The following is a 23,475-nucleotide window of genomic DNA, read 5'->3' on the forward strand; positions in this document are numbered from 1 at the left end:
GCGAAGAAAAAGGTATCTATAGATATGGTTTAAAATTCATATCAACCTCCTTTATTTATCTATCTAAGAATATAAAACCCTCAAGATTATAGTTTTATTTTATTTGTCTTTATCCTAACTTATGTAATAAGAATATACTGAAATGGTAGTTGTAAGAAAGTAGTATTTTTTGGGTTTTAGGGCATTAATAAAATAAAAGAACAGGAATTTCTCAGATATGAGTGTATGTGATCTTGGATACATAAATATGGGTATATGTGTGTGTATAATTTAAAATTTTTTTAATTTATTATCTATGCTCACATGCTGAGAATTTATGTATTTTAGCTTTCCTCACCAGCCAAAACCAGATAATCCAGGAAAGCCCAGAAGTAGTATTTTCTTTTACCACAAGAGGGGGCTAGAGAATTCTGATCTCTTCTAAGGTCTGTAAAACCCTCTTAACTGCTACTTTATAGACATTCAATTACAACAGGCCATAATACATTAACGCATTAAAATACACATATATCCCAACATATGCCAAAGAAGCACTACACTGGCATGCCCGCCAGATGATCACCAACACCAAAATCAAATAAACACTTAGGCATCTTCTAGTGGTTTATAAGAGATTTTACACTTTATCACTTCCCTCCCCAAAAGGCAGGTCTTTTGGTTAGGAGATCCCCTTGGAATGAAAACTGTCGAGGAATGTGATAAAATACCCAAGGACTGCAGAGTATGACTGGGGCAGAGTGAGGTAAGGATTAAGAGAACTGAAATTTATGTAGTTTGGAAAAGTGAAGGCTCTGGGGATAAACGTTCATAGTCTTTAAATACCTTCTAAAGGTAACAATATAAATGAATTAGGGGAATTATTCAGTCTCAGAAGATGGTATAGGAAAGAGCAATGGCCTGAAACTAAGGAAGGAAAAGTTTAGGTTAGACATGAAGAATAAATTAGTAATAATAGTTGGGCGGGCAAGATGTCCTGCAAGGGAAGGGTACAAAGTATAATTGCTATATTTGATAATTAATTAAATGAGATATTAGTAAGAATGATGTGAATTCATTAGAAGGGCTAGATTAGATAACTCAAGTGATTTTTTTTCCCTAAGCTGTGACAATCTCTAGGCCCAACTGTGTTCTTGGGCATTCATAAATGTCTTTCAATGATGGTAATGATCATTTGTAGAGAGGAGAGCTCATGATCTTATTTAACCCCATGTTTTATTGATAAAAAAAAATCTGAGTATCACCATGAAATAACTTAATTATAAAATTAACCAAGACAACAATGTTTATATTTCAGAGCACTCCATGAAAATATACTGTGCCATATAAGCTATACCCTAACAATTTATAGAAATGGATCTGTAAATTGGACAAAACCTTCTATAAGTGAAAACTTATAGAAGGGGGTGGAGCACCTGGGTGGCTCAGTGGTTGAGCATCTGCCTTTGGCTCAGGTCGTGATCCCAGAGTCCTGGGATCGAGTTCCGCATCAGGCTCCCTCCAGGGAGCCTGCTTCTTCCTCTGCTTGTATCTTTGCCTCTCAATCTGGGTCTCTCATGAATAAATAAATAAAATCTTAATAAAAAAAAACTTTCCCACAAAGGAACAATTCCCTTATAAATCCCAATTTTACAAGCCAGAGCAACTAGTCTGCATAGCCTTTCTTTCCCACTAGACTAGTGTATCCGGGTATAAGGTACTCAGGGCCCGATATAAAAAAGTCTGTCACTCAAAGTCGGAATTACAGTGTAGAGCATAAGTGTAATATAGTTTGTGAATTCAACAATCTTCCCCTAGCAGAACATAATATTCAAGATTAACAGGTGCTTCCACATTGTTTTAAATAGCATTACTAACATTCTAACATTTACTTTTTACTTGAAAAGTCAGAGTTCTATGACAGGGCAAAGAATTTATGGATAGCAGAAGAACAAAGATCACCAAATTACCATTTGAAAAAACAAATCATCATTCAAAAATATATATATGTAGAATAAATATAAATTTATATTTACATCAATTAAGTACCTGTATGTACATTATACCTGAGAATATAGAATTCCTGGACTTTAGACATGATTGCCCTAGGAAAGGTAGGTAACCCTCACGTGGTTCAGTGTTCATCTATAAGCTAGATGCTATGTTTAATTATAATGCATTTATAGATTCTAAGAACAAGGTAGCTAAGCATAGTATATAAGATTTTCTAATAAGCAGCACACAAAGATATATGAACCCTCCCCACCTCTGACTGATTTATATATCAATCAGATAAATATGTTACATTAGCAACCAAAACACCACATATCATTTTACCACCACCATAATGACCACACTAACATCTTCAATAATCATATACTAGAACTTTCACATCATCATTAACCTTGTTGACTATTTTAGAATTTGGAGAGAAACAAAGAATACTTGAGGCAGTATGAAAAAGCTTAATCTCATTTGCCAAATCACTCACTTAAAAAACAACTATTTGCACTTAAAAATGGCCACTGTTATTTCACTAATTATAGCAGAAGCTCAATAAAGATTTGACCTTTCAGAGAATGAACGTTAGCATATACTTCCAGTCTGGACTAGACTTCTAAAAACACTTTGGCCACAGCACAGGCCAAATATTATCTTGACTTCCTTCCAAACCACTGCAAGTCCAACCAATTGTTGTTGCTGTTGTTTTCTGCAAACTCTGTCCCTGTTAATCACCACTTGATTATGTACTGTATACTTTGTTGTGAGGGTGCCTAATCTCTCTTCAACTAAATTATTTACTCACTAAGAAAAAGAATCATATCCTAATCCTTTTTGTATCCTCCACACAGCCTCTAAACTCATGATTGAACAAAGCCATCCAATATAGATATTCAATAGCTACCTCTTCATTGGCAGTATATTAAAATCTATAACATAGACAGAAAGGCCAAAAAAGAGAACTAATTGGTTCTATGTCAAATCAATTCAGGGACTTACTGTATGTTACTCATAGTTATAATTGCTAGCATTTATGGAACACTTTGAAATTCTTCATTAAACATACTACTCCCAAATCATTCTGGGAAGAGCATAAGAACATACATTGACCAGAGAGTCAAGTGTATCTGAAGAATCTGACTAAAACTTGTAAGAAATAGCTTAAGAGCCTGATCAAACGTCCTGCAAAGTTATTTGGCTTTACACTGGAAAGTGTCTTGAGATCATGCAGATGAGGGAAGGCATGTAGTGTGATCCTGGGAAGGCCACTTCCAGGGCAGCAGTCTTGGTTGCCATACTGGCTCTCTTTTGCTAGATAGAGGACCTAGGCATTAGCTTCTTCAAAATTTAGATTCCTCTTTGGTAAAACAGAGATTAGATTAGGTGATTACCAAGTGTTTTCCAGCTCTAAAATGCCATGATTCTATGTAAAAAAGAAAAAAAAAAAAAACACCTTGGGTTTAATTTGGAGAGTATGTTCTAGTGAAAGAAGCATTATAGAAGATATCCAGCCATCAACACATGAGAGAGTGCTTTACTGGGTACTGGACGGAAGGTTAGAGTTTAAACACGCAGCAACAGCCCAACATGCCAGGCTAAAGAATGAAAAATGGGTAGTTCATAGACAGATAATTGTTATTGTTTTTTTATTCTTCGCAAAACATGTATAATCCTTGGTAATCATTTGTTTAAGTTATATAAATTACTGTCAACTTTGAAACCCAGTTTGTCATCCTCATCTGTGATTTATACCAGACTATATAAACGACATGATGTCTTCGATCTAATAAGACATTTATCTTCATGAAGGAGGCCACTGCGATCCTGAGTGACAGCTTACTTACCCTTATCACAGTTAACTCAACATCAGTCCTTAATTTTTCCCAATGATCTGAGATCTGATGGGCTCACCTGAAGCCAACAGAAACTTGTTCAGAAGTCCACTATGCTTATGAAAGTATGTGTTTTACAGGAGAATTTGTTCTTTGGCCCCAAAAGCATAGACATGAAAGGAAATAAGTTTTGTGTTCTTCCACAGTGTGTTGCAAACACACGCACACACATTAACTCAATCAGGGTTGACAGGAATAATGTGCCTTTACTAAAGAAAAATACATCTGTGAGCAGCAAAGATGAAAGCAACTGATGAATAAAAAAATGAGATAAATCTTTGCATGTATGTATGCATGTATGTTTAATATGTATTCATATATGGAGAGAGACTATTTTGAGTCACATTCATTATCTTCATATCATAGAGTAAAAAGGAGCTAAAAACTCTATAAATATCTTCATATGGCTTATGTAATTAAAAACACATACACGGGATCCCTGGGTGGCGCAGCGGTTTGGCGCCTGCCTTTGGCCCAGGGCGCCATCCTGGAGACCCCGGATCAAATCCCATGTCGGGCTCCCGGTACATGGAGCCTGCTTCTCCCTCTGCCTGTGTCTCTGCCTCTCTCTCTCTCTCTCTCTGTGACTATCATAAATAAATGAAATATAAAAAAAATAAAAACACATACACATAGGGGCGCCTGGGTGGCTCAGTCGGTTAAGCATTCGACTCTTTTATTTTTTTTTTAGGATTATTTATTTATTTATTCATGAGACAGAGAAGCAGAGACACAGGCATAGGGAGGAGCAGGCTCTTTGCAGGAAGCCGGATGTGGGACTCGATTCTGGGACTCCAGGATGCCCTGGGGCTTCATGCCCTGGGGCTGAAGGCAGCCGCTCAACCTCTGAGCCACCCAGGCGTCCCTCAGCTCTTGATTTGGGCTCAAGTCATGATCTCAGGGTCATGGGACTGAGCCTCACATTGGGCTCCGCACTCAGCACAGTCTACTTGTCCCTCTCCCTCTGCGCCTTCCCCCACTTGCGCATGCGTACTCTCTCACTTCAATAAATAAATAAATAAATAAACAAACAAACAAACAAAAATTTTAAAGATTTTATTTATTCATGAGACACACACAGAGAGAGGCAAAGACATGGGCAGAGGGAGAAGCAGGCTCTCTGCAAGGAGGCTGATATGCGACACGATCCCAGGACCCCGGGATCACCGCCCGAGCCAAAGGCAAATGCGAAACCACTGAGCCACCCGTACACCCCTAAATAAAACCTTTAAAACACGCGCACACGCGCGCGCGCACACACAAACACACACACACACACACACACACACACACACACACACACACACACATAGTAGTAGGCTTGACCCTATCTGTGAGAAGGAAGTAAAGAAGTAAACAGCTTGTTTTTAGGCCATCAACTCTTTCCACCTACTAGGGTACTAGTGACTGAGCCTGCAATAGGTTTCTAACATTCCAAGTAAAGCAGCCCTAAAATATGCACATTTTCTTCCAAAGTCATCAGCAGGATTTGGCCCAAGATTTACGTGATCGGTAAGGTCACTTACCACTAACCACTGCATCGTTAATTCACATACCTCAGTAAACAGTATAAGATGTGTAGTTTATTTATTCTGTGAAACAACATAATTTACATGCTAAAATCAGGCCTTATACATGACTCAGAGCAATGCTCAAACTGGTTTATGAAGAGACATCTTTTATACTCCTTGAGTAGAAAGTCAGTTGGGGGCGCTATGAGTAGACTAGCTTAATAAATGGAAATTCTAGGGATAGGATTTCTGTTCAAAAAGAAAAAAAAACCTTGTAAAACAAATTAAAGCTCTTTATAAGTATCTAATAATATGACCTTGAAAATGTAAAGTGGAGGGATCCCTGGGTGGCGCAGCGGTTTGGCGCCTGCCTTTGGCCCAGGGCACGATCCTGGAGACCTGGGATCGAATCCCACGTCGGGCTCCCGGTGCATGGAGCCTGCTTCTCCCTCTGCCTGTGTCTCTGCCTCTCTCTCTCTATCTGTGTGTGACTATCATAAATAAATAAAAATAAAATAAAAAGAAAATGTAAAGTGGAAAAAAACATAAATGGACACATCTACAACTATAATTGGAGATTTTAACACAAACCTTTCACAGGATATAAAAGATTTGAAGAATACTATTTATAAGTATAAAAATAAAAAGTAAAAAGCTAAAAATTGTTAAGACTATGTTCAATAACTACTTTTGGGGGACGCCTGGGTGGCTCAGTGGTTGAGCGCCTGCCTTCTGCCTGGAGTCTTAGGATCAAGTCCCGCATCAGGCTCCTAGCATGGAGCCTGCTTCTCTCTCTGCCTGTGTCTCTGCCTCTCTCTCTGTGTGTCTCTCATGAATAAATAAATAAATTCTTTAAAAAAAAAAAAAAAAACTACTTTTGGGAACCACACAGCACCTAAGCATAAATTTGATCATTGCTAGGCCACAAAAAAGTTTCAACAAAGTGTCCAGAGAATCTAAATGACACAGACTATGTTCTTAAGCTATAATGTAATAAAACTTACCAGTCAAAGTAAAAAAGCAGGTTTAAAAATCCCTAGAAACTAAAAACAAACCAAAATAAAAACCAGGAAAACACACACATACATACACACACAAATGCTTCTAAATAACACGCAGGTTAAAAAGGGTATCATCAAAGGAATTACAGAATACTTAGAATGGAATTGCAAATTATAATGAAAATAGTACATATCAAATTTTGAAGGATGCAGTTAAAGTGGTATTTAGAGGATAATTTTTAGCTTTGAATACGTTTGTTTTTTAAATGAATGTTGTACTCAGTGGATTAAAAGCAATAAGGAGAATGAGATGTAAAGCCCATAAGAATGGGTGTTTCAGAGGAAAAACATCCAGCTAATCAGAGCTCTACACAAAGCTGCAGTCTCATGATCTATTGGAACCCTACCTTCACCCCTGCCCGTGGATTAGATACTGCATTCTTGGCCAAGTCACTGAATTTCTCTAAGCCTCAATTTTTTAACCTGTAAAGTGGGGATAACAGCACTTTCTTCTCTGAACTGGTTTGAGAATTAAACAAGATAATCCACAAAAAGCACTTAGTGCAGCAGTGCTCACAGCAGCGCACTTAGTGCTCAATAAATGATTCCTCTTATGATTATCCTTTCCAACTCCCAAAATGCATGATTCTAACTTTAGTACAATGAAATTTAAGACAAACATGAATTCTAGCCAAAAAATCTAATCAATAGTGCAGCCCAGGTGGCTCCGTGGTTTAGCGCCGCCTTCAGCCCAGGGCGTGATTCTGGGGACCCAGGATCAAAACGAGTCCCACATCAGGCTCCCTGCATGGAGCCTGCTTCTCCCTCTGCCTGTGTCTCTGCCTCTCTCTTTCTGTGTCTCTCATGAGTAAATAAATAAAATCTTTAAAAACCTAATCAATAAAATCTAATCAATAAATTAGACCTTCATTTTTATTTCACAATACCAGTATAGATTTGTTTAAAATATATTCTTCCCCCCATTAGGGAAGATATTAAAATAGTATTTTCTTCCTATTATTATTATAGAAATGAAACACACAAGGAATAACAAAAAGCTAGTTTCTTGTTATTCATAATATCAAATCCAAAAATTGACTTCTATTTCAGAACTACAATGAAAGCAGAGAAATGTTTTTTTAAAAGAGAAAAGTGCTAAAAATAAAGCTGAAAAACTGATTCTCTTTATTTTGAAAATATTCTATATATTTTTTAATATACCTTTCAGAAAAGGCATGGAGTTGAAAATGGCCACTATTTGTATTTTAATGGGTCTGCAATTTCTTTTAAATCAAGTAGCATGTAATAAATTGGTCAAAAACAGGTTTTCACTTATTCATTATTATTCTTCTCCAAAAATGGTTATAGGTCTTTAACTTCTCCAATTCTATTTTTCATTTTGCTGGAGAATAAGAACCGTCTCTAACCTTCAACAACCTGATGTAAAAACAAACTCTAAGAACATTTTTCTCACCTCTTCCCAGATTTCTGTCCAATATTCATTCATTCCTTTTTCTTTAATTAGGATGTGATAATATACATTACATGATAAATAATACACTGCCACAGATTTTAGGTTTCTTCTTTTAGAAAATAATTTTCTTTTTCTTTTTCTTCCAGAAGGAGTCACTATACCCTGTTTATAGAACACTTTCCCCAACCCATCTTTAAAAAATATATGTTCACCCACCTTTTAAAAATGTACACTGATGAGGTAAGTTTATAAACACATTAAAATCCATTGTATATCTTGGACAATGAAAGCAATCAGATCTTGAGCTTCATACTTGGCTGGATTTTGTACAGTAATTATATCCAGTGTTTCATGCTGAACTTTTTTCCTTTCATCTAGTAGAAACTATGTCTCCTTAGGTTTTGAAATCTAAATGTTATTACTTGTTAGCAAGTTTTCATTCCCCATGTTGGGGCTATGCTTTTGCTTGTGGGTGTCTCTCCACAGGGTATAGCCTGCTGTTCTCAGACTGAAGGCATTTACAAAGCGAAAGGAGAAGAAATTGGGATTAGGTAACAAAATGCCCTCATTTTTATGCATGGTTTAGCCTGTAGCCTTGGTGTTCATTTTTTGCTCTGCACCTGGTCAGGCTTCTATATACTTCTAGAGTTCTTTGTAGTCTTTACAAAAGCATGATCCAAACATGACATGCACCATGATTATTGCTTCTCACACTGGTTATGGGTGGATGGGATAAACCATGTGTCCTTTTATAATTGTACATTTAGGACACTGTTCTGGCTGGAGGTGGAATGCAACAAAGCTGAAATATTTTAACAGTGATCTTTCATTTTCGAATAAAGATAAAATTCCAGAAGTCTAAAATAACTGTCACTACAAAAAAAAGTTAAAGAATATCTTTTCTTCCTAAAGGATCACCTTAGTTATCCCAACAGAAAGTGAAGACACTGACTTTATATTTGTTCATTTGTCTAGTTAATAATTAGTGTGTTTTTGCAATGAGATGGTAATAAGCCCCATGAGGACAGGGACTGTGTCTGATTTTTTTACTGCATATTTCCTTACTGCTAAGCACAGTGCCATGCTATTACCTTGTAATCTCTAAATAAGTATTTGTTAAAATAATAAGTAGCGTATCAAGTGTTACTGCTCTCAATAATAGTAAAATCTAGTTAAACAGGATAGAATGTCTACTGAAAATTTTGACATCTTTATAACCTTCTCCTTAGTTGCACAGGAAATGTATGTAACTTTATTATTTAGGGTAAGGAAATAAATATTTATCGTGCCCACTATACATCAGGCACTCTGGTACTGTGCTGGTGTCAATGCTTTGTAGAAACTCATGTTTAAATATTATCTCCCTTTCTCTTTTTCCCCCCTGTTCGTTTGTTTTGTTTCTTAAATTCCACATATGCGTGAAATCATATGGTATCTGACTTATTTTGCTTAGCATAATAGTCTCTAGTTCATTCCATCCATGTTGTTGCATATGGCAAGGAGAGAGAGAGAGAGAGAGAAACCAAGAAACAGACTCATCTACAGAGAACAAACTGATGGTTACCAGAGGGCAGGTGGGTTGGAGCACGTGTGAACTAGGTAAAGGGGATTAAGGAGTGCACCTTGTCCTGATGAGCACTGGATATTATTTAGAAGTGTTGAACCCACTACGTTGTACACCTGAAACTAATATTTTAAAAAATATTTTATTTATTCATGAGAGAGAGAGAGGCAGAGACACAGCCAGAGGGAGAAGCAGGCTCCATGCAGGGATCCCGATGTGGGACTCGATCCAAAGTCTCCAAGACCACGCCCTGGGCTGAAGGCGGCGCTAAACCGCTGAGCCACTCGGGCTGCTCACCTGAAACCACTATTACACTGCATGTTAACTAACTGGAATTTAAATAAAAACTTTTAAGCGCTTAATAAATGCTAGCTGAGGGCAGCCCCGGTGGCTCAGCAGTTTAGTGCCACCTTCGGCCCAGGGCGTGGTCCCAGAGTCCCGCGTCGAGTTCCCTGCATGGATCCTGCTTCTCCCTCTGCCTGTGTCTCTGCCTCTCCCTCTCTCTGCGTCTCTCATGAATAGATAAATGCTAGCTGAAAAGTTTTACTTTATTAAAGGTACTGAGCTTTTAGCTTCTCTTGCAATATGATATGCCCTCAGACTCCTATGTTTTTGGGTTCCTATATAAATTTTTGTTTTGTTTGCCAATTCTGTTTTCTGTATAAATTTTTAGTTGTTTCCCTGTTTCTCACCTCAGTATTATTTGTTAATTGATGCCTCTAAAGTACCCCTTCTTCTAAATTTGATGTTTCATCCTACTGTGGGTTTGAGAAATCAAAACACTGTAATGGTTAGAAATGTGTAAAAAGAGGAATCCCCAGCCAAGGCCCCAGGGGATTTCGAAGAATATAGTACAGAAGTGTTAACACAGCACTCAGGAACATCCATTTCCTCTTAGAGGTCCTTTTGGCTTACTTATTGTGTTCTCAGCTGTGTCTGAGAAAGTTGAAAATACCAAATAAGTGACCTATGGATTAATGAGGTACTATTGTTCTAATTCTGTTAGGCATTGGATTAATCAAAAACAAATGAAAGGTTGGTTTTGCACTGTTAATTTTCTAAAATTATTAATAAACTACCAGTGTAATTATTAAGCTTGCAGTCCAAACAATGTTTTTAGCGTATACTTGAATCAATATACAGATCCTAAATTGCAAGGCCCAATTTCTAAAAAAAGCTCAAGTAAAATAGAATGCTTCTGTATGATTGAATCTATAGCTCTGATGTGGAGGTTATTAATTCAATGAAAAGGAGAAAATCTGAATCTCCAAAAGGGCTAAATGAAATAAGAATTAACGAACAACTAATATTACACTGTATGCTAACTGGAATTTAAATAAAAATTTAAGAAAGAAAAGAATTAGTGGATAAGTTAAAAAGAGAAAGGAATTAGGGATTATGAACTCCTGCAAAATGCCAGTCGTATTTCAAAGAGAGAAATTTGAAAGAAAAATAAATTGAAAGATTACAGGCTAATAAAGAGAAATAAGGAGTAGTTTACCAACTCTACTCCCAATCCCTAAGTGAATAATATGCTTCCAATTTAATATTCCATTTAGTAGCGTGTCTACCTTTTTCCCCTACCGAAAAGGCACAAGAGAGACTTTGGTAAGATAACCATGTGCATCAGTGATGATCAAACCGTCTGTTCAAGTGGCCAGATGCCAGAAGAGGCACAGTGAACCCCACCCTTGGGATATCTGAGCCTGAGCCAGAAACAGGCAGCCACCAAGCCAAAATTTTTATATTCATGTATCTTAAAAATTCATGTATGTTTTACACCCTGCTCCATTGCATATCAATGTGTTTTTAATATAAAAGTAATGTTTATAACAGTTGAATTATTTAACTCCTCCCATTCCCAAATCTTCAAGTAAAATTAATGCTCCAGGAAGATTTACATTGTGGTTCTTGTGGCTTCCCTTTCCCCTTGAACAACACCAATATGGTCAGAGAGGGATATGCGAGAAGCATGGATAAAAATTGAATCTTATTATGGTATAATGAGCTCAAGGGTCTCAAATAATCCACAATAAATCAATAATCCAATAATCACTAAATGAAAGCTCTAGTTCTCATGCAACTCTGTGAAACTAAGAAATCTGAAAGATGGTGAACTAGGGGCCCTGCAATCTTAAGATGCCCTCTTAGCTTTTGAGTACAGTTCTTATAAAAAGATCAATAATGATGTCTTCCTGCTCCAGTATGGAATTACTGTTTCCCTAAATACATTAGCTTCAGAAGTATTGAATTACCTAGAAGGTTCAGCACCACAGTGAAACTAATAGCTTTTTTTTTTTTTTTTCCTCAAACTAGTGATTACCAATACAGAAAACACACTGAAGCCTGCTTGGTTCAAAATGACAAAAGGCAAAGACACCAAGACAAAAAGTAACAAAGCATAACCAACTCAAAATCTGGGAAGATGGCACTCACCCTCATCCTGATAATCAGGCAAAAAAGGTGCATCTGATGTGAGAGGCAGGCCATGAGTTCCACTATGGTTATCATCAGAGCTGTCCTGTCCAAGGTAACTTTCGGCTTGGTCTCCACCTGGGACAAAAAAGAAGGAAAATAAGGTCATACTTTGGACATCTTTATAAAGGTTTTTGTAGATTTCTTCTGATATTCATCCCTGCCCTCCCCCAAAAGATATATCTTTTACTTGATAGACATGGTAGCTATTCATTAACATATAAGAAACAGATAAATAAGAACTAACTTACCCCGATGGGAGATTTTCCACTCAACTAACTAGACTTAGAAACTTTTACCATAGAGTAGGGAGACCTCTTGCCACCCAGAGAGAAACTTCTCAATCACACTTCAAATGAAAATATAGCTATATAAATATGTATTCATATATAATGTCTTCCGTTAATTGCAACCTTTACCCTGAACACCTGTTTCTCCTTATATTTCCAAATAGAATAGAATAAATCACACAAAGAGTTAATCTATTTATAATACAATGTAACAGGTCAATATTCTTTCCTTCTCTGAAAAGTAAAAGACTTAAAAACAGAGAGAACTTAGATTTTGCTGGATCCTATTCTAATTTAAATCACTACTTGTTTTGAAATCTTAAGAAAGTTCTCTCTTTATAATTCTAGTTTACAGCCTATGCAACCAACCTCTTAGGATTTCTAAAAGCCCTAAGAAGGTAATATTTGTTCTGTAAAATGGCTTTGATGAAAGGTAATGTATATGCAATACTGAATTATGCAATTAAAACAGTACTAATCCCTTTTGGGTGTTTTCAACATACATTGGATTATATTTTGTAGAAGTGGCCCATGCTATCATGATACTTTAAAAGGTTCAGACGGAAGATGTTCGATCATTCAGAACCCGGAAGAAAAGGCTCTGCGTTGCAAATGGCTTTCCTTAAAATCCCCCAAACAGAGGTACAGTCTGCTGATAAAAGGACACCAACAGCTGCTCAGTTCATTTCACAAACATGAAAAGGAGATTTTCAACTGAATTTAATATTATCTCAAATACTAATTTCCAAAGGAAATCACCAATGCTAATCTCAGTAAACACTGTAGAGTTTTGGCCCTGGATTTCAACGAGGGAGCAGTGAAACCAAACAACCTACATAGAATCTGTATTGCCTCACTTTAAAGGTTTATTTCCTACAATTAAACTGGAAGGATAGGGAGGATATAAAATGATACAAAGAGAATGGCGGTAGCCTTCTCTTTCAATAAATTAGATGATCATATCTAGTCTCTTCTATGAATGCTCAATGGTAGGTAGCTTGTCCATAACGGAGTTGAACACCTGCAGACAAAGGACTTTAGAAATAAAGTATGGGGTTTATTGTGGAAAAGAAAAGTTAAAAACAACAAACAACAACAACAAACAACAGCCTCACACAGCAGTTGTTGTCCAGAGCCTGAACAAATGCTCTCCTTTATTAGGCTACTGATCAGGATACAAAGCTTATTATAGTTATGCTTATAGTATTACTGTGAAATTTCCCTTATAACTAGAAAAATTCTCAAATACTGGACTGAGGGTTAAAGCACTCAAATTTTACATCAGTGGAATTTGCAAATCCACTGAAATTATATTACCAAAACAATCTAAATGGACTGCTTGGCAGGTAACCTGAAAGTGAACTGTGAGGTTAAAGGAATTTTAAATTTTTGAGCCAGACCAAAATCCATTTTAAAAAAAGAAGTAGTTTGGATTGTCAAGCAAAACTTAACATTTGTAGGTATACTAAATATTATTTCTCAACTATTGCTCTAGACTCAAGGTTTTCTGCTTGCTTCAGAAATTTGACAAAATTACTCATATATTCCAGCATTCCAGGCTTTTTTTTAATTTTTTTTTTTTATTTTTTTTTAAAGTATTTTTTTTAAATTTTTTTAAATTTTTATTTATTTATGATAGTCACAGAGAGAGAGAGGCAGAGACATAGGCAGAGGGAGAAGCAGGCTCCATGCACCGGGAGCCTGATGTGGGATTCGATCCCGGGTCTCCAGGATCGTGCCCTGGGCCAAAGGCAGGCGCCAAACCGCTGCGCCACCCAGGGATCCCCTCCAGGCTTTTTTTTTAATATGCCAGTCAGGAGGGACTTTGTTTTGCTGTACTTTAATGAACATTTTATTTTGGAATAATTTTACTGAAAATATTACAAAGACCTTACAGAGAGTTCCCATATACCCTTCACCTAATTTCCCCCAACTTCTTACATAACTATGGTATTTCTATCAAAACAAAGAAATTAACATTGGTACATTGCTATTAACTAAACTATAGACTTTATTTGGATTTCACCAGTTTTTCCACTAATGTCCTTTTTCTGTTTCAGGATCCAATTTAATTGCATTTAGAGTTTCCATTTAAAAAATCTCATCCAAAATACCTGCCTCGCTTTAGCATTAAATGTATCAACTTCAGATGAAAAAGTAACTTCACTTGTGTTTCCTATGGTTTCTCAACATAAGGTGGGCTTTTAACAGTCATCCCTGTGCCAAATATAAGACCATGCCTTTGTAAAGTATACAATAACAAAGGTATACAGCTCAAGGCAGCAAAAACAGAGCGTGGGTTAGTACTAAAAATGGTTGTGGTGGGGGAAACATTAAAAAATATGTTATACATCCAAGCATAATTAGTTCCTGATGATGGAAATGTTGCTATAAGTGTTTTTAGTGTCACATCAAGTGGCCCAACTCCCTTGGGCACACATAGAAAAAAGCCTATAACACTATATAAATAGACACTCCCATGTAATTAAAATGATTACAACTACTCAAGATGCATGGGTGAAAAGTTTTATAGGAGAACCAGCAATTACTGTGGTCATTTTGGATTTGTTTAAGTTTAGAACATCATTTTTCCTTAAAGCATAACCGCAAGTGATCGCTGGATTCATCTGCAGCTCTGAGAATCACAGTTGCAAGAGGCCACTACCATAGTCCAGTGGGATCAGACATAAATGATCACAAACTATAGTGACAGACACTTCCATTCAGCAGCTCTACAATTAGGGCTTAGAACTCCATTGCTTAGAGTGGCTTTCTCACAAGCAAGACCCCTTGCCGCTAGAGACACACTCTCCCATTGCAACTTGCTCAGAATCAATATATTTCTATACAGATATATATTCTAACACACAATATCTCCATTAATCACATCCACTACCTCTGGTCCCATTTATTTGTATTTCTAAACAAGATCTGGGGAAACTATACCAAGGGTTCATCTGCTATTAGCTAGTAATTTGCTCCTCTATCCTAAGTGTCATAAGAATTGGGCGCTAGATACACTCCTTAGTATAGTCAATGGCAGGTTCTCCACTGAGTATCATACTGAGGAGCCTATAAGGGGGATGATTTCTCTATTGTTCTTTCCTGAGAATCAAACTCAATTTCATTCATGCTCCATAGAATGATAAGTTGGGAATTTCTGACATTTGGAGCAAAAATATAAAGCAGCTTTGTGTCAGGTGTGAGGTAATTATTTGCTAGGGCTTCCGTGCTATTTGTTTTTATTCCCAGTGTTTTCATTAACAGTTAATGAGTTTTCCCCCTTAATTCTGAAACAATAGCTTGGCCACTAGAAGTTGGCTTTTTTTCTGCCATGGATTCAACCAGCTGTTGCTGCTCCATAAACTTTATGGAGAAGTGAATTAAACTGCTAAAAACTTTCATTTCCTAATTCAATTCCAAATAAAATAGGGCGGGGGGGGGAATGAACCATGATGATATTCCCCTTGTAGCTATTTTGACTCACAGCAAACCCATCTGATTCTGAACTTACAGGTACTATTTAGGAACAAAAACAGACCATAAGGATATCTTCACCAAAGTAATCAAAAAAAGATGGAAAGCAGTTTAAGCATAAAAAGTAACATGACGGTAACAAATAGATAAAACAGAAATATATGTTTGCTTATTCAGTATATAAAGGCCCAAATGTTTTTCCATGTTAGTATGAAGCCATCATCTTTTACTTCTAATTAATCGTGAGCTATGTTATAAATACTTTTTTCACATCTGCAACCAACTGTTTCTATGGCGTGGTTCAAAATTACCAGGGTTTGCTATCACTTCACCAAGTATCTCTGGATAAAATAAGGAAACTGAAATTAATGTAGAATTATCGACAATTTTTGGCTTTTGTTTTTATTGTTGCTATTAGAAGGCAACACACGACTTCTGACTCTATTTAATATTTAAGAACCCATGAGACACACAGCTCCCTCCTTAAACTAATAAATTCTAAATAAAATGCTATAAATAAAGGTCCCTGATCCAAATACAGTTAGTTTTCATGCTTGAAAGCATTAATACTGCCAGGTTTTCATAGACCAATTTAATAGTAATGTAGTTCCCAAAGCTGAACTAAGGTAAGATTGGAAAAACTGCAGCTTATTATTCCTTATTATAACCATTCACCTAAGTTATTGAATATAACATCAACTACAGAAATAGGTTGGGTACATATGTGCCCATATATGTGAAATGTTCCTTCCATGTAAATATGTTATGGAGTCCATTTGCAACACCAAAGCTAAAGTCCTGTCAACACTTCTATTATAAATTAGATAACATTTTGCACATACTCATGCATTAGAAAATATATGTGTTTCCCACGGAACATCTTAGAGGCTTCACTGATTTCTAAATATCCATTTGGATTTGCGTGGTTAGTTCTTGTGATTAATCCACGTGTTGTGAAGGTCTCAAATTCTTCTCCATTCTCTACATTCTGACTTCCAACCCATCTCTTTTTCTCCTCCTCCTACATCTGGCTATAACTCAATGTATAAATATTCTTTCTTCCTCCCAAGGCCCTGGCAGTGAGTATAATAGTACTGAATGTCATTAAGTCTACAGAACAAATGATAGGCCAGGTAAAGAAAGTTTCCATTTATCTTTCTTGTAAAAAGTTGCCTCAATGAGATCTTAAATGTACAAGAAATAAATTGAGCCTAAGGTTAAGTTATTTTTTAGCTCATAATACTGTTTACTAATTGTATTATTTTCATTATGCTAAGAATAACAGATTTCTCAAGAACCTTTAGGTTATGATTGCCGAGAAGAGCACAGTCTAAATGATCAGAAGTGGAATAAAATTGATTAGATGCTTATAGCACAATCACTATGACACCTGTGAATCCAACAACTGAGAGTAGCACAGCTTAAAAATATTTCCAAAAGAATTACATCTGTCAGTGGGGGGCTTGGACAGAAAATGCCCCTGGGAACCAACTGAAAAGTTTTCCCCCCTCCTTCAGAAAAGTGGTCCTTCATGATGCAGTTTTTCATTTTGACCAGTAGGGTGGGCTGCAGTGTATAGCATCATCTTAGTTCTTAAAAAAGAAAAAGAAAAGAAAAAGAAAAGGTAGCCACCAAGTGAACCCTTCTGTTCCTACCCCTCCCCCACCTGAAAATGCTAAGATTTTTTTTTAACCCTTTTTAGGTTTTATACAGGGTACAATTCCTGGATGTTAACAAACTGGAGGGCTGGCAGCAACAAATATAAACCAGATAATTGTATATGTGACAACACACACTGCATAAGGCAAATTATAGCCTGTCAGCATCCCACTGCTATTGTTCAACTGGTACTAAAATGGAGTCTGCCGAGTTAGAATATTTAGAATAGTAATGAGATTTTGACAGAATTCAAAACATGCAAACTTAAGTTTTTGGTATATATGAATAAATACATTGTAAAATAAGTGCATTTATCATATGTCAACCAGGCAATCATAACCTAGAACTATGGGTTCATAGTTCTGTCTTCCTTGGACCACTGTACTCTCTCTCAATGTTTAATTCTTATTATGAAGCTATTCAACTGAATTCTCAACATGTTTTGACTTACAGGAGAAAGTCAGTTATAGCAATAATAAAACCATTACAGCTTACTGAAATAGTACTGGGCACAGGCTCTAGGTCAAGACTCTTCATATACTATGTCATTTAATTCTCAAAGTTGCAGATAAAGAAATTGAGACACAGGGACGCCTGGGTGGCTCAGCGGTCAAGCGTCTGCCTTCAGTGAGGGTGCAATCCTGAGTCCAAGATTGAGTTCCACATCAGGCTCCCTGCAAGGAGGCTGCTTTTCCTGCTATCTTTGTCTCTGCCTTTCTGTGTCTCTCATGACTAAATAAATAAAATCTTAAAAAAAAAAGAAAGAAATGGATACACAAAGATTATATAACTTACCCAAAGTCACATAAGTGACTCATAAGTGGTAGAGCTGGCTTTGACCCCACCTAGTCTTATTACTAAGGTCTTGTTCTAATCCACTGAGCTGTACAGTCTCCAAGTCTGTACACCTTATAAATTACGATCATTACTCAAAGACAAAGCATACTGAATGACAGCCAATGACTTGAATTTATGACACATGCTATTAATTAGTGTTTTTTCTCTACTTCAGTAAGGTAAATCTATAATCAAAAGTATTAATTATTATAAATAGTAGTAATACCAGTAGTTCCATTAGGTATGGAACTAATCAACAAAGACAAATGTGGTCAGTGATTTCGTGAAGAAAGAGCTGGGATACAAATTTACTGTAAATTTACTGTAGTAGTATTATTGTTGCAGTGATTTTTAAAACAACATTTTTTGGCATGGATTTCATGTTTACAAAATTTAGTACAAGTTTTTATTTTGTCAGATCAATAAGTTAAATTTTTTTTCCAGCACCCTCTGATTTTCTTGCATTCTGGGTATTTCTGACTCTGCCTCATATAAAATGAGCCAACATACTCCACACCCAAATACAGCTTTGACCTGACTTAATTAAAGAATGTACTTCCCTTCTGGTACCATCATGATTTAAGTCTCACAGTAAGAAAATGCCTAAAAATATATATATACCTAATATATATATATATATATAAAATTACATGAGGTGTCTGGGTGGTGCAGTCGGTTGAGTGACTCGACTCTTGATTTTGGCTCAGGTCCTGATCTCAGGATTGTGAGATTGAGCCCATGTTGGGTTTGGCACTCAGTGGGGACTCTGCTTGAGATTCTCTCTTCCTCTCCCTCTGCCCCTCCTGCTCATGCTTTCTCTAATAGATGAATCTTTAATATATATACATATAATTACACACGAATATAGTAATTTTATTACTACTGGTTCATCTTGCTCTCTCCTCCCATCTTTTTTGTTCTTTTCTCTCAAATAACAAATTGTAGTAGATTTTAGCACCCACTTCCAGTTCTGAGGCATTCTAAGATCAGTTATACTCCAATTAGTTTATTAACATCTCTTCTTGAGATAAACTGTAAGGCCAATTGTATACATGACCTAGGGGCATCCGGATGGCTCAGTCAGTTGAGTGCCTGACTTTTGATTTTGGCTCAGGTCATGATCTCGGGGTTGTGGGACTAAGCCCCAGGTCGGACTCTGAGCTTAGCACAGAGTCTGCTTAAGATGCTCTCTCCCTCTCCCCCTGCTCCTCCTCTCACTCATGCATTCCCTCTCTCTTTATCAAATAAATAAATAAAATCTTAAAAAAAATAACTATGGAATTTACAGGCTAAGGGTAGACATAAAAAAAGTTTTACAGAAGTCCAAAGAGTAAAAATAAAACAACATAAAATAAAGAAAAGATTATGGGTAAAATTAGCAGGCCTGAATACGTGAAACAACTTTTAACACCCTGAAGAGGTTACTTCTCTTTGTGAGTAATACAGCCCCCAATACCACAAAATCTGTAATGATAGACAGTGACAAGATTCAGCCTCCTTGTGCCTACCTCACCTCAAACTGGGATTCCTGTCCACGTACGAAAACAACATGTAACAACAACACCAACAACCAAAATCTCTCACTGTCAACAATTCCATTCAATGTTTGGTCTCTTTTGGGACAGAAGTTTCACATGGAAGAGCATTTCCCTATTTCTAAAATTTATTTTTCCTTTTTTATTAGTATATCACTAACATGAGGAAAGTGCACAAATCTTAAGGAGGATAAGTGGTATTGCATTTTAAGTTTAGGAAATTTCTTATGGACATGAATTATGATCAAGAACTGTTTCAGGCTGGCAAGTTTGTGTAAATACATGTCATCTGATAAGGGTAGGTTCGAAGATTGATTCTGTTACTCTTTGCCTCACAAGAGTCAGCAGTAATTGTAAGCTTCATTTTGATATCATATAAATCCCTCTTGTCCATAACTAAACCATTTCTTTCCTGAATTAGTGATACTCTAGCCATACTGGTAAGCGATAACTATTAAACAAATTTCTGAGAGAAGTATGTGTTGATGGGAAGCACAGTGAAAAGTAATGCTTTATAATTTGAATCAACCATCATCTTATTATGCTTCCAAAAAATCAAACAAATTCACTGGCCTTCAAACCCAAAGACTTAACATATTTACTCACAAAAGGTTTAAGTAGAAAACCAAAAAGCTTTGTATTCAAATTAACCATACATTACACATTTCTCTCAATATTTTGTGTCCAGAACATGAAAAGTCAGTAGAAGGAGAATTTCTGAAGTAGATTAATTCTTATGACAAAATTCTCTGTTTGGAAACTATACTCCTTACCTGATTTTCTGTATTAATTAGTCCAGGGATAATACTCTCTAGGAAAAATCATTTATTCAGTTTTTTCCCTCAACACAAGTTCCCAGATTAATGAAACTTAAAGCACTCATTTATTTACCAGTTATTTTCTCTGCCATTTACATAAAACATGAACTTTCATGAACTTTTAATTACCACATATGGAAAAAAAAGACCAAGATAAAGTAAAAAGGTATTCTTTGTGGGGCAGCTGGGTGGCTCAGTAGGTTAAGCATCTTCCTTCAGCTCAGGTCATGATCCCAGGGTCTGGAGATGGAGCCCTGCATTGAGCCCCATGGGGAGTCTGTTTCTCCCTCTCCTCCCTACTCATGCTCTCTTGCTATCTCTGTCTCTCTCTCAAATAAATAAAATATTTTTTAAAAAAAGGAAAAGAAAGGCATTCTTTATTGGTGACCATGGGTATTACACGATACTACTTTATCATGTTTTTAAATTCTCTTTTAAGTGATAAATCAACTCAGTACATCTATATATTGCTGGCCCTCAACCACTAAACAACAATGAATGCAGTCATTTTTTACCATCATCAGGATCTTGCCTATAAATTCATATGTAAAAAACAAATAAGGAGAGATAGAGAAAAAAAACAACAACCTTGAGTAGATATGAAGCTATCAAATCATGATTCTACTGAAAAGGAGCTCACTACTGTGCTAAATGTAGTTTTTTTATAAGCTTCTTTTTTGCTCCCAGTTTTACTGAGATATCATTGACATATATTATTGTATTAGTTTTAGATGCAACATAGGGATCTTATTATACTGTGTAATGATCACCAAAATAAGTGTACTCAGAATTCACCACCTCACATAGCTACAATTTTCTTTTTCTTATGATGAGAACTTTTAAGTTCTACTCTAGGCAACTTCCACACATACAATACAGTATTGTTAACTATAGTAAACTTGTTTATTAGATTTTTTAAAAAGTTAAGCATGCCCAGAGCAAAAATTATATACATATACCACATAAAAAATCATATATATTATACCATTACAAGAAGGTATATCATGAAAACTCATCTTCCTTCCCTTCTCTTGGTTCTTCTCTCCCGAGGCAACCATTGTGAGGTTTTTTTTTGGGGGGGGGGTGTTATATAAATTTTCTATCTAAATATAACAAATGTCTGTGTTAGTGGTATTTTTTAAACAAATGGTAGCATTTGTCCAGTTCTATATTCTGCCTTTTCCTCCTATTCATTTATCTTTCTGGTTCTTCCATATCAGTACCTATTGCTTTATCTCATTTTTCATTTTAACCAATTTTAGTTAAAAAATCATACATGCACATGGTGAAAATTCAAACAGTACCAAAGGATATATATAATGAAGCTTCTCTCACCCCCTCATATAGATATCCTCCTTAGCAGATGTTACCATTGTTAACAGACTCATATGTATCCTTCCAAAAATATTCTGTACATAAATAAAAGCAAGCACATATGCAAGGCCTGTATTTATACACACACAGAAACAAACTGTACACTGTGTGTCTAAATTGCCTTTTCACTTAACAATATGCCTTGGAGAGCTTTACATGTTACACATATATATGTATTATGTTCTTTTAACCTATTTGTAGCATTCCATTAAATGAATGTGACATAATTTATTAAACTAGTCCCCTAATGCTGGACATTCAGGCTGTTTGGAGTCTTTGCTCTTCCAAACAATACTCGTCCATAATGTATTGTGTAGAGAATACAGAAGCGCAGCAGCATATGATCCCAATGATTTCTTCCTTCAACTGCATGAAATTCAGTTCTTTTTCTTGTGTTTCAATACCATTTACTCCAGAATAGGGCATGTAGAAAAAACATAAAAATCTTAGAAAATGTTAACATTGGAAAGAAAAAAGTGAGTCCTTTTACTTAAAAAAAAAAAATCTCTTTTTGACGATCATTATAAAAGAGTGTATTAGTTTCAAAATATGCGGGTCCACTCTTAAAAAAAAAAATCCAAACAGTAGATGTATAGGAAGTAAAATATTTGAAAAGGTATCAAAATCAGTAATTAACTTCAAAAACAACTTGTGTGTATATCCACTTTCTACAGATTAATTTGTATAAAATGTAGCAAATAAGGAAAGAGGGAAAGGCCTAAAGGAAGTCAAGTCACAACACCAGCTGTCAAGATTGTTGATGCTAAAAGGTTGGGCTAAAGCCAAACGCAGGAGTATTCATCCTGTGTACATTTCCCGCTATTAAATTCCCAAAAGAAAAAAAATCCCCCCAAAACATAGAAAACATTCTGGAAGATTTCTTCATAAAAAGTAGTATAGGTTAAGATATTCTAGGTTCATAACCAACACTTGTGTTTATAAAATATTAGCATTCCGGGAATAGTGATAGAAAGATATTTAACAATAAATTACAAATATTGTAAATTCAGACTTTTTCTTACAGTTGCAAACACATCATAAATTTGGGCTGTGTTTCTTTGTATAAATCCTACTTACGACTGTGCTAAAACCTTTTGGCATGAATGCAAAGAGTATTTTCATAAATAAAACTTAGTAAAATCACTGTACACTCCATTAATTTAAAAACACTTCTCTTCAACTTCAAAGGGAAACCCTTTTCTCCTTTTTTAGTGCAAAGATTGTGTTTCTTAGCTGCTTTAATGGTTTGCTTCTTGTAGCTGTCATAACTACATGCTCCAAGTATGTGATAGTAAGAGACGAGAAGTTAAATGACATCTATGCTTCGATTCAACATGTCTCAGACATTACAGAGCAACAAGCTCATAAATCTAACCTTTGAAGCGCCTACCAATAAAATTTCTCCACACACATCCTTTAAGTGCAAACCTCACAAATATGTACATGGCCTTATACTAGGATTCAGCTGGAATGGATGAATTTTACATGAGGACATGTGAAATATATTGTTTAAGTTCTATACGTGGATTTACTCAAATAGCCCTACTTTGAAACATAAAAATAATACCTGCTACCACTTTAGTAAGTGACT

General features: G+C 36.0%; 1 protein-coding gene across 2 annotated transcripts in view; it reads right to left on the reverse strand.

The window, feature by feature from the left end:
* SKAP1 (src kinase associated phosphoprotein 1) overlaps positions 1-23,475 on the reverse strand; it is a 287,830-nt gene that overhangs the window by 193,537 nt on the left and 70,818 nt on the right. For both annotated transcript variants that reach the window (XR_005364446.1, XM_038547555.1), the window contains exon 4: positions 11,856-11,972. Coding sequence is in view for 1 of the 2 variants with exons in the window: in XM_038547555.1 (XP_038403483.1) it covers positions 11,856-11,972 (117 nt within the window). In the remaining variant the exon portion in view is untranslated. The remainder of the gene's footprint in view (positions 1-11,855; positions 11,973-23,475) is intronic.

Source organism: Canis lupus, chromosome 9 (genome assembly GCF_011100685.1).
Source record: "Canis lupus familiaris isolate Mischka breed German Shepherd chromosome 9, alternate assembly UU_Cfam_GSD_1.0, whole genome shotgun sequence".
NCBI classification, from domain to species: domain Eukaryota; kingdom Metazoa; phylum Chordata; class Mammalia; order Carnivora; family Canidae; genus Canis; species Canis lupus.